This window comes from Mobula hypostoma, chromosome 8 (genome assembly GCF_963921235.1).
Source record: "Mobula hypostoma chromosome 8, sMobHyp1.1, whole genome shotgun sequence".
NCBI lineage: Eukaryota > Metazoa > Chordata > Chondrichthyes > Myliobatiformes > Myliobatidae > Mobula > Mobula hypostoma.
This window is the reverse complement of record NC_086104.1, coordinates 111156497-111172026: the sequence shown is the minus strand read 5'-3', so window position 1 is coordinate 111172026 and position 15530 is coordinate 111156497. Positions and strand designations below refer to the sequence as shown.

Here is a 15530-nt window from a genome sequence, read left to right as displayed (position 1 = left end):
GTGATGTGATGGCCTCTTTATTACAAGTGACCATTTACCACTACAAGTAAGCTGGAATACTGTACCTTCTGTGGAACTCTGCTTGGCAAAAAGAACTTTATTTTAGGGGATAAAGCATGCAACTATCGAGAAAGGATTTTTGTGCTCCTTTCAATAGTCTATTGTGTACTCCTACAAAATCCTACCTTGGCGCCTCACCATTAGGAGTGACACTGGCCGAACATCAGCGAAGTACGCGGGAGATTCGTTCTCTGGCAGGTCTAACCTGGCCGTGAAGGCGATGTTCCATCGGTATACTACGAGACTAGATCTAGTAGTAGGATCATGGCTAGCCAAGTCAAGGAGGTAAGCATGCCTTTGCTACTTTGTAGGTTATGCCTCTTCAGGCAAAGGCTGCACCCAACGAGGACACTGGCAGCAGGGTGTCTGATGGTGTCTGCGGCAGATGAATCCAAAAGGGTCAATGGTACAGCTACCTTGGTGGCATGCTGAAGAACCAGAGTGCTGGTCAACGGATGGCATCACTGGACTAGTTAGTTGTCACTGTGGGGCAGCTTCCTTATCCGCTAAGTCTGTTACACTCTGTGTACCACTTAGCATCAGAATTGGAAGCCCAGAGAGTCTGTATAGTGGGACACGACACTGTCTGTCTTATTACTGTGCAAGGCGTGTTCTCAGCACAGTCAACATCGAAATCGACGGACAGCCGAAGACGTGGTGTAAGGTAACACCCATCATCACCAAATGCAAGTTGGCCAGAAGATCTAGATCTGATCCATAACTAGAATTGGTTCATTATTGTCAAATGTACTGAGATACACTGGAAAGCTTGTCTTGCATACTGTTTATACAAATCAATTACACAGTGCATTTAACTAGAATAAGGTACAACAATAACAATGCAGAATAAAGTGCAACAGGTACAAAGAAAGTTCAGTCAGTTAGACAATAGGTGCAGGATCATAATGAGGTACATTATAGGGAACTATTCAATCATCTTATAGTAACAGAAGTAACAAGTAAACCCACATCCACAGATGTAGCTAAGGTCCATTCCTTCAGCAGAATCCCAGGCTTGTGTTTGAAATTCTTCGTTTTTTTTTAAGAAGTACATAAATATGTTGGATTAAGACCAAGCATTCCCAGCCACACTCATTGCAGAGATATCATTCCATCTGTTATAAAATTCTTTAACTTTCTGTTGCATCTTTTCAGTCAGGTCCCAGGTTTCCTCCCATTTATTTTTCCCTGGGCTTGTGTACGTCACCATATTTTCTGTGTACTGCAACAAAGACTTCAAGAATCTGCAAGTGCAAGAGTAGGATTTACTACAAAAAACAGGTAAAAATGATTTATTCTGTCAAATTATGTATAGAGTTGTAGAGATAATAAGTACAGCCAAAGTCTCCCAGCTCCAGCAACCAGGGTTCGGTTCAATCCCGACTGCAGTGGTATGAAGCTGAGTCTGCAGCTTCTCCCTGTGACACCTCCAGGTGCTGCAGATCCCTCCAGCCCAAAAACATTAAGCTAGTAGTTTGATTGGACACTGAGGGGAGGTTAAACAGTTTGGGGTATGGTTCATGTAAAAAGAGGGTGCTTGATGGTCAGTTTGGACCTGGAGGGCTGTATCTCTCTGTCACTCTGCCTGCTCAGTAGCTGTGGCAGTTCAGAATACTCCAGACCATCATTTAAATGTCCATTGGTCCTTCATATAATAAAGTACCCCTTAGTACTTCACACAACTATTCATACAACATATTCCACAAGGAGTAGTATCAAAGGGAGTGGGAGGCAGGGAGTTTACCTAGGGAAGTTTAAAGCTCAGGGTCCAAGCAGTAGAAAATACTGAGGACACAGCCTCAGAATAGAGCAGCATCCTTTCAGGACAGAGATGAGGGGGAATTTCTTTAGCCAGAGGGTGGTGAATCTGTGGAATTCTTTGCCACAGTTACTGTGGAGTCCAAGTCTTTATGTACATTTAAGGCAGTGGTTGATAGATTTTTGATTGGTCAGGGCTTGAAGGGATATGGGATGGGGTGGGGGGGGCAGGAGATTGGGGCTGAGAGAAAAATTGGATCAACCACGATGAAATGACAGAGGTGACTCAATGGGCCTAGTTCTGCTCCGATATCTTATAGTCATAAATATAATGACTAATACTGATCCTCTTGTAAAGACAGGTAGGTAAAGAAGAGTTTTGATCCAGTTAATGACACTAATAGGAAGTTCTTCATAATCATGCTACATGTAAAATTCTCCTGCAAGGAAAGTCTCCTCACTCTACCTGAAGTTCATGTCTCACAGAGACCAAAATTAAACATTTTAAGGCGTATAGAGATAATGGACTGTCTTTCCTCACCTTACCACTCTCATCTCGGGGAGCAGGGGAATGGCTATCAGTAAAAGGGGGAAATTGACTTCTTCCCCCCAAGAAGATTTGGGAAACCAGTTCACCAGTTTCCCTCCAAATGACACCCCTTGCACACTGACATCCATTTTTCCTTCATCATCACTTGGTCGTACTTAAGACATTTCTAGGACTATAAGGAGAGCGAGACTAACGTGACTGCTCTTCCAAAGTGGGGTAGGCAAGAAAAGCTAGGTGTCTTTCTGTGCTATAAATACACTATGATGGGATTTGCTTCACTTGAGCAAGTTCAAGGAGAAAGCACATTATACAGTACTATGCAAAAGTCATAGATATAGAGAGATATATATGGACATATCATATGTATCTAGGGTGTCTAAGACTTTCACACAGCACTATAGTAATTTTATGTATTGCTGCTGCCAAAAAAAAATTGTGACATGTGAGTGATGATAAACCTGATTCTGTTTGTGTGTGTGGGAGGGGGGTTTCTATTGTAGACTGTGAGTGGGAAGGGGGTGGGAAGAGGGGAGTATCAATATCTAGTCATCAGTTTGCATTCCAACACAAGTCATTAAAATATTAGGACTACAAATACACAACTTCTTTTATGAAACATCGTATCAGTGAAGAGCAACCCTGAAACACAGACCAACGCACTTACTTCAAGTAAACGCGGCATTCAGAAGAATCTATTTCACTTATTGTCCTTGTGTTGAGCAGTTCCACAGTTACTAGTAGAGTGATTAAACTGAAGATGGAGTGCAAATACTGAACACTGTAAAATAAAACAGTACGTAATTAAGTCTGACTGAACACAACCAATAACTTAGCACATACATTCGTTACATTCACACCAAACTAACTTGCAAATTTTACTGCATCTTCAGAGTTGCTAGGTCAATATCTTGGAGGACATGAATATGGTAGCACTTGTATGAGGAGCATTTGATGGAGTTTAGAATGAGGGGTAAATGTCATTGAAATCTATTGAATAGATGGAGTGGATACGGAGAGGATGTTTCCTATAATGGGATATTCTAGGACCAGAGGGTACAGCCTTGGAATAGGACATCCCTTTAGAACAGCAAGGAATTTCTTCAGACAGAGGGTGGTGAATCTGTGGAATTCAATGCCTCATTGGGTACGATTAAAGCGAAGGTTGATAGGTTTTTGATTAGTAAGTGAATCAAAGGTTACAGGAAGAAGGCAGAAGAATGGGGTTGAAAGAGAGATGAGAAATCAGCATTGAGGGAATGACAGGGCAGACTCGATGAGCCAAATGGCATACTTCTGCTGCTATATCTTACGTCTGCAGTATTTCAAAGATAATTTCTTCTACCACCCTTCAAGGAAAAAAGGGATACGTCTAAAATGCTGGTTATACCAGAAAAGCAAACATCTCATGAGAGAATATATTTTAAAAAAGGACTTTGAATAAAAGGAGTGAATTGTATATTTCTTTAAAGTTGCTCAGTTAGAAGTACCAGCACATTCAGGTTATCTTGAAATAAACATCCACTGCGGTTTCATGGCTAAGTCTTAATTTGTGCCCTGAGTAATCTCAATTTTACTGAGTAAGATGTCAGCAGATGTGTGTAAATTGTGTATGCATGTCTGAGTTGTTTAAATTTCCAGAACAATTACATGATAAGGCTTTACACTTATCATTTGGTTAAGATGCAACACATCAGTTTGCTGATGAAGTTAACCATGGTCTGGCGCTTAGATCAGCAGTGCAGGTGCAGGTCCTCCATCTCTGACAGTGTTCAGGACTTCCTTCATCGTGTCAGTAGCTCGGTTTTCACTACAGTCAGCCATGCAAGTACCAGCTGCAGACTCAGGAACACCATCACACTCAGACCTGCTGTTTCCGTAACAATTTTGTTTTACCAGTCTGGGTCGTTAGCCCTGAGCTGAACCCCCGAACCTGGAGGACCGGTGGATCACTTTGTCTGGCCTCCACCTGTTTGGCATGGGTGACCCTACCAAGAGCTAAAGCACAAAGCCCTGTCTCCAGCCAACAGAGCTCTCTGGGTCAGTGAGGCACACAGGCCTCCAAACCCTGCAACAAGGTTGTGGTCTTCTTGGAGGCATGGTCTTGAGGCTTTTGCAAAAATCAAAGTGAGAAGTTACTGGAGAACATCAGCATATTAATCATAGAAAAAAAAGAGACAAAGAAAGCTTAGTTTCTATGTTGTTGACAGATGGCGCTTGAGTGGAGATTATGACCACACGTTTTGCAGAGGCAAGAAGGAGAGCCTTATATGCAGAGTTAGGGAGTGATTTGTGACTGTTGTGATCTCACCAGAAATGTCACAGCAGTCAGAACTTGCTGTGCTGGTGCAAAAATCAAAATGTTAAATTATAGCAAATTACTCTGTGAAACGGGGAAACGAACAAGATGGTAGCTTTGTCAGAAGTTCATTCAGATGCTGGACTATGTATGAAATACAAATACACACTAGAGACCAGGGGGTTCCATCTTCTTGAAAGGGACCTCTGAATTTCTCAGCTGGATAATTGCAAGTTTAAAGCATCGGACACTGAACAGTACAGCACAGCACAGGAACAGGCCCTTCAGCCCACAGTGTTGTGCTGAACCAATTAGTACCTGAACTAATCCCCTATGCCCACACAGCTTGCACATAAAGCATTTTACAGGAAACCCTCACCTGCCCAACATACGGAGATAATTTTGCCTCTGGCGCGAGCGCAGAGATTTGTTCAACCACAGTTGCTGGCGAGTCACAGCACCACACGTCACCTGCTCTGAAACGGTCAGGCACTGTGAGACCATTTTCCGCAGCAGGGCAACCACTTCCAAAACAGTCCGAGGACAGTACAAAGTCCGTATGGAGCTGCCCAGCAGTTTAGTTACCAGGTGAAGTTGCCTGTAGTAGGAAGAACCATTCTCAGTAAAGACAATGCGCTAAACACAAAGAGCTTCGGAAGGATATAACATAAAGAACTGTCATTTGCATAGTATCATTAACACTGTAGCATCCCCAGGATTATTGGACAAGGTTTCACGTAGAACAGGTAAGATGGTGTCAGTGCTGTTGACCAATATTTGGTCAATGGAAGTAGCTGTTTTTGTTTAAAAAAAAAGTGCCTTACGAGGAGGAAAAAGAAAAGCAGAGAGTTTCAGAGTGGGAATTCTAAGGATACGGAATTCTTATCTAGGGATTCTTGGTCCTGACGAAGGATCTCAGCCTGAAATGTCGACTGTGCCTCTTCCTATAGATGCTGCCTAGACTGCTGCGCTCACCAGCAATTTTCATGTGTGTTGATTCTAGGGATAAGACCTGTTTAGCCAACCTGGAGTAGGGAATGGGAATGTGTAAGACTCAGAATTGGAGATGTTCAGAGATATGAGCGTGGTAGAGTTGGAGGGGTTACAGGCAAGACCATGAAGAATTTCAAACACAAGCCTGGGATTCAGTATAATGAAAACTCAAAGCAGTTCTCTTTCAATTTAATCCAAGTGTTAAATGGATATGGAATGAATGGGATTAAAAAGAGTTCAGATACAAATCCACTGTGATCTCGAGAACCGCAGAACAAGTTCACGCAGCTGACTGATCTATTAAGAACATAAACAGAAGCGCAAGGTTGTCCTATTTTGCCATCCCAAAAGACCATAATGCCCTTTGAGTTTTATGTTTGAAGAACCTCAGGTCCTTCTATAGTACAATATTTCAGTATTACTCCATTTAAATAGTAATGCAGCCACAAAGAAGACACGACATTAGGAGTTTGAAGAGATTTGGTATGTCACCAAAGACACTTGAAAATTTCTATAGACGAACCGCGGAGAGCATTCTAACTGGCTGCATCATCATCTGGTATGGCGGGGGGGGGGGGGGTTTACTGCACAGGATTGAAATAAGCTGCAGAGAGTTGTAAACTAAGTCAGTTACATAGACCGTTGTAGCCAGCCTGGTGTAGGGAATGGGAATGTGCAAGGTTCAGAATTGGAAAACCGCGGAGCAAATTCACACAGCCAAATGATCCACGCACACCTAACCACCCCCTGGGTTGGGAGTTTTCATGTTTTATTGTTTTACAACATTCAATCACAGTGGATTGAATTTGGCTTTTTTGACACTAATCAACAGAAAAGATACGTTCGTGTCAAAGTGAAAGCAAATTTCTACAAATTGATCTAAGTTTATGACAATTATTAAACACAAAATAGTTAATGGCATAATTACTCACCCCCTTTACAGACGGCTGTGGAGGCCAAGTTAGTGGGTGGATAGGTTCTTAATTAGTAAGGATGTCAAAGGGAGAAGGCAGGAGAATGGGGTTGAGAGGGATAATAACCAGCCATGATGGAATAGTGAAGCAGACTCAATGGGTCAAATGGCCTAACTCTATGCCTATCTTATAACAGCGAAACTGCCAACAAGTCCCAGGATACTTACTCCTCAGCTAACAAATACTGTGACATATTCAGTTCTTCACCGTAGACTGGCCGTAGCCGCTTTATTACGTAGGGAACAAGTTCCTTCACAAGGCAGACAGAAATAGCTTGAGCTCTTGGGCTTGAGTACTCAGACCTGTCACTAATGTGGGGTGGAAGAAAGGTACATCAACATTATAATCTGTAAGCTTTCCTGCTAATTTTACCACCAATTCACTTTGCATACACTACACACACAGAAGTTTGCAGATGCTGAAAATCCAGAGTAACATATACAAAACGCAGGAGCAAATATACAGGTCAGGCAGCATCAATGAAGAGGAATAAAGATCCTGATGAACAGCCTCAGCCCAAAACATTGGCTGTTTATTCCTCTCCACAGATGCTGCCTGACCTGCTGAGTTCCTCCAGCATTTTGTGTGTTACTTTTCATATTCTACTTTTATAGTAATACTTATTTCCTCCAATAACAATGTTTATTATGAAGTCATGCAGCATGGAATTAATCCCATTTCATCCAGGCCGACCAAGGTGCTTTACTGCGCTGGTACCACTTGCCTACATGTGGCCCACATCTCTCTGGAACCTTCCTACCTACATATCTGTCCAAGCATAGAGAGTCTGTTCTCCATCTCCACTTTACTCTCCTCTCCAAAGGATACAGTATTGTATAATGTAAGAAAAGACTACCTATTCACCCCCTTGCACTTGCTGTACCAGAGTTAGATGATAGTTAATTTCCAGCCTCAGCACCATCTTCCTGCACAAATCACATAGGCATTGATTCTCTGAATAGACAAAAATCTAAGGAACATTTGATGGCTCTAGGCCTGCACTTGCTGGAGTTTAGTATAATGAGGGGAAATCTTAGTGAAACATGCTGAATATTGAAAGGAAAACCCACAAAACGCTGGAGGAGCCCAGCAGGCCAGGCAGCACTTACGGAAAAGAGTAAACAGTCGACGTTTCATGCTGAGACCCTTCATCAGGAACATTGAAAGGCCTGGATAGAATGGACATAGAGAGGATAGTTCCAGTAGTGGGAGGATAAACCACCAGAGGGCACAGCCTCAGAATAGAGGGATGTCCATCTGGAACAGAGATGAGGAGGAATTTCTTTGGCCAGAGGATGGTGAATCTGTGGAATTCATTGCCACAGATTGCTCTGGAGGCCAAATCTTTGGGTATATTTAAAGCAGAGATTGGTAGGTTCTTGATTAGCAAGGGTGTCAAAGATTATGGGGAGAAGGCAGAAGAAGAGGGTTGAGAGGAATTGAACGAATGCTGGGGCAGACTCGATGGGCTGAATGGTCTACGGTTGGTGCAGCATACCAAAGATTCACCACACCCTGGATGAGCAAGTAAACGTCACCTTTGTAACGAAATGCTGACCCCTTATCCCTTATTTGAGACAGTGACACCTGGGGTGAACATCAGCTCTGCATTTTGCAAAGGAAGTAAAGGTCTGCTCAACCTTGTATCTCCTCAAATGACAACCTACCATTCCATGAATCAAATCTGGTGAACCTTGGTTTTGCAGACACTTACTCCACGCATCCCAACCCCGGCAATAACAAATTTTGGCCAGCTTGCTAATATGCAAGCTTACTCAATCAGCAGTCCATTTAGCTATGGTGGGAACCTCAATGAAGCCTGATTCAGCATCCATAAAGCCATAAAACACAGGAGCAGAATTAGGCCATTCAGCCCAGAGTCTGCTCTGCCATTCCATCATGGCTGATTTATTATTCTCCTGCCTTCTCCCTGTAACTCTTGAAATCAAGAACCCATTATTTCCGCTTTAAATACACCAAATGACTTGGCCTTCTCAGCCAGCTATGGCAATGAGTTCCACAAATGCACCATCCGCTGGCAAAAAGAATTTATTCCTCATCTCTGTTCTAAACAGACGTCCTTCAATTCTGAGGCTCTGCTCTCTAGTCATGGACTCCCTCCACTTTCGGAAACATCCTCTCCATGTCCACTCTTATCTAGGCCTTTCAGTATTGGATATGTTTCAATGAGATCCCTCCTCATTCTTCTGAACTCCAGTGCATACAGGCCCAGAACTGTCAAACACTCCTTCATACACGTAACCCTTTTATTCCCAGGATCATTTTTGTGAACCTGATCCAGATTTCAATGTTCCAGAAGTGACTATTACCATTGTGGGGGATGACCTCGCAGGGGAATGCCATGGAGACCGGTTACTGGCACTAAGCATAGATCCATGGTGCAGAAGGGAAAGAGGGAGAAGAGGGAAGCGGTAGTGATAGGGGAACTCAATTGTGAGGGGAACAGACAAGAGATTCTGTGGACATGAACGGGACACCCGGATGGTATGTTGTCTCCCAGGTGCCAGGGTCAGGGATGTCTCAGATCGCACCCACAATATTTTGGATAGGGAGGGGGAGGAGCCAGATGTCTTGGTACATATTGGTACCAATGACATAGGAAGGAAAAGCAAAGAGGTCCTGAAAAGAGAATTTAGAGAGCTAGGTAGAGAGCTGAGAAGCAGGACCAACAAGGTAGTAATTTCTGGATTGCTGCCTGTGCCACGCGCCAGTGAGGGCAGAAACAGGATGATGTGGCAGATAAATGCATTGCTGAGAAGCTGGTGCAGGGGCAGAGCTTCAGGTTCTTGGATCACTGGGATCTCTTCTGGGAGATGTATGACCTGTACAAAAGTGACGGGTTGCATCTGAACCCAAGGGGGGTGGGGGAACCAATGTTCTTACAGGCAGGTTTGTTAGAGTTGTTGGGGAGGGTTTAAACTAATTTGGCAGAGGGTGGGAACTGGAGTGAAGGGACTCAGGATAGGACGGATGGTAAAAAAGTAAAGATAGCTTGCAATCAGACTGTCAGGAAGGGCAGGCAGATCATAGGACATAATTGCAGCCAGCAGGGTGAGTATCAGTGCGTTAGGGATGCAGAATCAAAAAGGGTAGCAGATACAGCACTCAAAGTGTTATATCTCAATGCACGGAGTATCAGAAATAAGGTGGATGATCTTGTTGAACTACTACAGATTGTCAGGTATGATGTTGTGACCATCACTGAATAATGACTGAAGGATGGCTGCAGTTGGGAGCTAAATGTCCAAGGTTACACGTTGTATCAGAGGGACACAGCAAGGTCAATAGAGGGGTTGGTTTGGCTCTACTGGTAAAGAATGGCATCAAATCAGTGAGAAGATGAGACATAGGATTGGAAGATGTTGAATCCTTGTGGGTTGAGTTAAGAAATTGCAAGGGTAAAACAACCCTGATGGCAGTTATAGACAACAGGCCACCCAACAGTAGCTGGGATGTGGACCACAGATTACAACAAGAAATAGAAATGGTGTGTCAAATGGGCAGTGTTATGATAATCATGGAAGATTTCAACATACATCTCAGGAAAATGAGTTTGTTGATAGTGTATGAGATGGCTTTTCAGAGCAATTTGTCGTTGAGCCAATTAGGGGATCAGCTATACTGGATTGGGTGTTATGTAATGAAGCAGAGGTGATTAGGGAGCTTAAGGTAAAAACAGCTCTTAGGAGGCAGTGATCATAATATGATTGAATTCAACTTGAAATTTGATAGGGAGAAAGTCTGATGCAGTAGTATTTCAGTGGATGTGGCTAGTCTTCGGAAACAGCTCTATTTCTATCTTTAATATCTCTATTTTTCCCTTTCAGGGTTCTTTTGAAGATTTTGACCTGGAGTTACACGCTGACTCCGGTTCTTTGCGGGAATGGGAACTGCTCTCGGGGTCTCACGACTGACCGCTACTTGATATACCAAGGATGCAACCTAGAAGACTAGCACACCTTCAGGGTTCCGGGATTTCATGGCCCTGAAGCGGGCAGACTCAAGGTTGGTGCCTCTGCAGGAAATTGGAGTGTCGTGAGAGAAGGAAGATCGAAAGCAGCAAGCTGGCTGCGTGCCAGAGACCTGAGATCTTTAGGCCCAGAGCTCAGAAAAAGTGACGCAACAGACTTTTAACATTGTTAATCAGTGAGATGTTTGTTATGTCTCCCCTCTCGTTGTGAAATGAGGACACCTTATTTGGGGGGGGGAGACGGGGATGGGGGGGAGAGAATGGGGGGAGAGAGAGGGGGAAGAGCCTGTGGTATATTGGGTGAAATGAGTAATCTTTGGGGTACTGCAAGTCTGTGTCTTTATTGATGCTTTGCTGCATGCTTGAGAGCTTGGTGGGGGGGGCGCCGATGCTTTTTTGCTAGTGGGGGGTGGTTGCTTTGCTGCTGCTTATGTGGGAGGGGGGAGCTGGGAGGACTTTGGGGTTCTAACATTTAACTGTCATTCATTCTTTGGGGCACTCCTCTGTTTTTGTGGATGGTTGTGAAGAAAAGGAATTTCAGGATGTATATTGTATACATTTCTCTGACATTAAATTGAACCTTTGATAAAAGAAATTACAGTGGTATGAGAGAGGAGTTGGCCAAAGTAAATTGGAAGGAGATGTTGGCAGGGATGACAGCAGAGCAGCAATGGTGTGAGTTTCTGGGAAAGATGAGGAAGATGCAGGACAAATATATTCCAAAAACAAAGAAATACTCAAAATGGCAAAATAGTACGACCATGGCTGACAAGGGAAGTCAAAGCTAATGTAAAGGCAAAAGAAAGGGCATACAAAGCAAAAATTAGTGGTAAGATAGAGGATTGGGAAGCCTTTAAAACCCTACAGTGAGGAACTAAAAGAATCATTAAGAAGGAAAAAGATGAAATATAAAAGCAAGCTAACAAACAATATCAAAGTGGACAGTAAAAGCTTTTTCAAATATGTAAAGAATAAAGGAAAGATGAGAATGGATATAGGACCGGTAGAAAATGAGGCAGGAGAAATAATAGCAGGGGACAAGGAGATGGCAGATGAACTAAGTGAGTATTTTGCATCAGTCTTCACTGTGGAAGACACTAGCAGTGTGCCAGATGTTGAAGGGTGCGAAGGAAGATAAATGAGTGCTGTTACAATTACAAGGCAGAAGATGCTCAAAAAGTTGAAAGACCCAAGAGTACACAAGTCACATGGACCAGATGAACTGCGCCCTAGGGTTCTGAAAGAGGTAGCTTTGTAGATTGTGGAGGCATTAGTAATGATCTTTCAAAAACCATTAGACTGTGGTATGGTGCCAGAGGACTGGAAAATTACAAACGTCTTTAAGAAAGGAGGAAGGCAGCAGAAAGGCAATTATAGACCAGTTAGCCTGAACTCAGTGGTTGGAAAGATGTTGGAGTCAATTGTTAAGGATGAGGTTATGGAGTACTTGGAGACGCAGGACAAGATATGACAAAATTAGCACGGTTTCATAAAGGGGAAATCTTGCCTGATGGACCTGTTGTAATTCTTTGAGGAGATTTCAAGTAGGATAGATAAAGGGGATGCAGTGGATGTTGTATACTTGAACCTTCAGAAGGCCTTTGACAAGGTGTCACACATGAGGCTGCTTACCAAGTTAACATAGAACATAGAATAGTACAGCACATTACAGGCCCTTCAGCCCACAATGTTGTGCTGACCCTCAAACCCTGCCTCCCATATAAGCCCCCACCTTAAATTCCTCCATATACCTCTCTAGTAGTCTCTTAAATTTCACTAGTGTATCTGCCTCCACCACTGACTCAGGCAGTGCATTCCACGCACCAACCACTCTCTGAGTAAAAAAACCTTCCTCTAATATTCCCCTTGAACTTCCCACCCCTTACCTTAAAGCCATGTCCTCTTGTATTAAGCAGTGGTGTCCTGGGGCAGAGGTGCTGGCTATCCACTCTATCTATTCCTCTTAATATCTTGTACACCTCTATCATGTCTCCTCTCATCTTCCTTCTCTCCAAAGAGTAAAGCCCTAGCTCCCTTAATCTCTGATCACAATCCATACTCTAAACCAGGCAGCATCCTGGTAAATCTCCTCTGTACCCTTTTCAATGCTTCCACATTCTTTCTATAGTGAGGCGACCAGAACTGGACACAGTACTCCAAGTGTGGCCTAACCAGAGTTTTATAGAGCTGCATCATTACATCGCAACTCTTAAACTCTATCCCTCGACTTATGAAAGCTAACACCCCATAAGCTTTCTTAACTACAATATCTACCTGTGAGGCAACTTTCAGGGATCTGTAGACATGTACTCCCAGATCCCTCTGCTCCTCCACACTACCAAGTATCCCGCCAAGAGGCATGGTATTACAGAAAATTTACTGGCATGGTTGGTAAGAGATTGTCTGATTGGTAAGAGACAGCGAATGGTAATCAAAGGATCCTTTTCAGGTTGGCTGCTAGTCGTGTTCTGCTGGGATTGGTGTTGGGACTGCTTTTTATGCTGTATATCAATGATTTAGATGATAGAATAGATGGCGTTGTTGCCAAGTTTGCTGATGATACAAAGATTGGTGGATGGGCAGGTAGCGTTGCGGAAATAGGTAAGCTGCAGAAGGATTTAAAACAGATTAGGAGAATGGGCAAGAAAGTGACAAGTGAAATTCAATGTTGGATAATGCATGATCATGCACTTTGGTAGTAGAAAAAAAGTGTAGACTATCTTCTAAACGGAGAAAATCCAAAAATCTGAGATGCAAAGGGACTTGGGAGTCCTTGTGCAGAACACCCTGAAGGTTAATTTGCAGGTACAGTCAGTGGTAAGGAAGGCAAATGCAATGCTAGCATTCAAGAGGTCTAGAATACAAGAGCAGGAATGTGATGCTGAGCCACTGGTGAGGTCTCACCTTGAGTACTGTGAACAGTTCTGGGCTCCTCATCTAAGAAAAGGTGTGCTGGCAGTAGAAAGGCTTCAGAGGAGGTTCACATGATTCTAGGAAGGAAAGGGTTACCATATGAGGAATGTTTGATGGCTCTAGGTCTGTACTCACTGGAATTTAGAAGAATGAGGGAGGATCTCATTGGAACCTTTCGAATGCTGAAAGGCCTAGACAGAGTAGATGTGGAAAAGATGCTCCCTATGGTGGGAGAGCCTAGGATAAGAGGGCACAGCCTCAGGATAGAGTGGCATCAATTTAAAACAGAGATGCAGAGAAATTTCTTTAGCCGAGGGTGGTGAACTTGTGGAATCTGTTACCATAGGCAGCTGTGGAGGCCAGGTCATTGGGTGTATTTAAGGCAGAGTTCGATAGATTCTTGATTGGACACAGCAGCAAAAGTTATGGGGAGAAGGCTGGGGAGTGGGGCTGAGGAGGGGAGAAAAGGATCAGCCATGATTGAATGGCAGAGCAAACTCGATAGCCAAATGGCCTAATTCTGCTCCTATGTCTTATGATCTTATTAGACACCAGTTACATTAGGTCAGGAAAGGCGAGGTCACCAGTGGTCTGGGTGAAATTAGCAGCTAAGAACCATTCAATAGAGCTATCTGGTGAGTAAAGAATGAAGAGTCCATCCTCTGTGCGCCAAACTGAATATCAGGGTCACAACAAAATAAATGATCTTGCCCAATAACTACTATCCCACACCCTCCTCCTCAGAGGTTAGCTGGACAGTAAATCTCCCCTCCCTGCTCTACCCCCTGAAAGTACAGGCATTAAAGGTTATGGAGAGAAGGCAGTTGAGTGGGGTTTAGGGGGATAATAAATCAGCAATGATGGGCCAGATGGCCTAATAATGCTCCTTTGTCTTATGATCTTATGGAAAGCAATGAAACTACCGTACTGCAAGAGTGTGAAAATCAACAAGCCCAGCGCAGGTCAAGAATCAAACATGTCACTTCCCTTGTCGCCACAATTCAGCTACACCAGGCGCTTACCAGCCTGGTTATAACCTTTCAGCAGCAACGTGAAGTTACTAAGCTTTAATTTCCCATACCACCGGGTTCAGGAACAGTTTTTACCCCTTAACCATCAAGCCCCCGAACCAGCATGGATAAATTCACACACCCCAATAGTGAACAGCCACAACCTACTTCCAAGGACTCGACAACTCATGTTCTGAGTATTATTAATTATTACTTGCCCATCCATTGAGATGGTTCCACAACCAATGATTTCACTTTAAAGACTCTTGAACTCATTACTTTTTGCTATTGGTTTATATTTGCATTTACACAATTTGTTGTCTTCTGCACTCTAGTTCATAGAAACCATAGAAACTACAGCACAGAAACAGGCCTCTTGGCCCTTCTTGGCTGTGCCAAACCATTGTCTGCCTAGTCCCACTGACCTGCACATGGACCATATCCCTCCATACACCTCCCATCCAAGTATCTGTCCAATTTATTCTTAAATGTTAAAAAAGAACCCGCATTTACCACCTCGTCTGGCAGCTCATTCCATACTCCTACCACTCTCTGTGTGAAGAAGCCCCCCCTAATGTTCCCTTTAAACTTTTCCCCCCTCACCCTTAACCCATGTCCTCTGGTTTTTTTCTCCCCTTGCCTCAGTGGAAAAAGCCTGCTTGCATTCACTCTATCTATACCCATCATAATTTTATATACCTCTATCAAATCTCCCCTCATTCTTCTACGCTCCAGGGAATAAAGTCCTAACCTATTCAACCTTTCTCTGTAACTGAGTTTCTCAAGTCCCAGCAACATCCTTGTAAATCTTCTCTGCACTCTTTCAACCTTATTTATATCCTTCCTGTAATTTGGTGACCAAAACTGAACACAATACTCCAGATTCGGCCTCACCAATGCCTTATACAACCTCATCATAACATTCCAGCTCTTATACTCAATACTTTGATTAATAAAGGCCAATGTACCAAAAGCTCTCTTTACG

General features: G+C 43.4%; 1 protein-coding gene across 2 annotated transcripts in view; it reads right to left on the bottom strand.

Annotated features, from left to right (window-relative positions):
* Window positions 1-810: 810 nt before the first annotated feature.
* LOC134350845 (endoplasmic reticulum membrane-associated RNA degradation protein-like) overlaps window positions 811-15530 on the bottom strand; it is a 74568-nt gene continuing 59848 nt past the window's right edge. The window contains exons 15-18 of one of the 2 annotated variants that reach the window (XM_063056612.1): window positions 6799-6939; window positions 5044-5262; window positions 3033-3146; window positions 811-1304 (exon numbers count right to left, since the gene is read on the bottom strand). In XM_063056612.1, coding sequence (XP_062912682.1) covers window positions 1127-1304; window positions 3033-3146; window positions 5044-5262; window positions 6799-6939 — 652 coding nt within the window. In that variant the 3' untranslated portion in view covers window positions 811-1126. The remainder of the gene's footprint in view (window positions 1305-3032; window positions 3147-5043; window positions 5263-6798; window positions 6940-15530) is intronic. The other variant, XM_063056613.1, reaches the window with a different exon arrangement.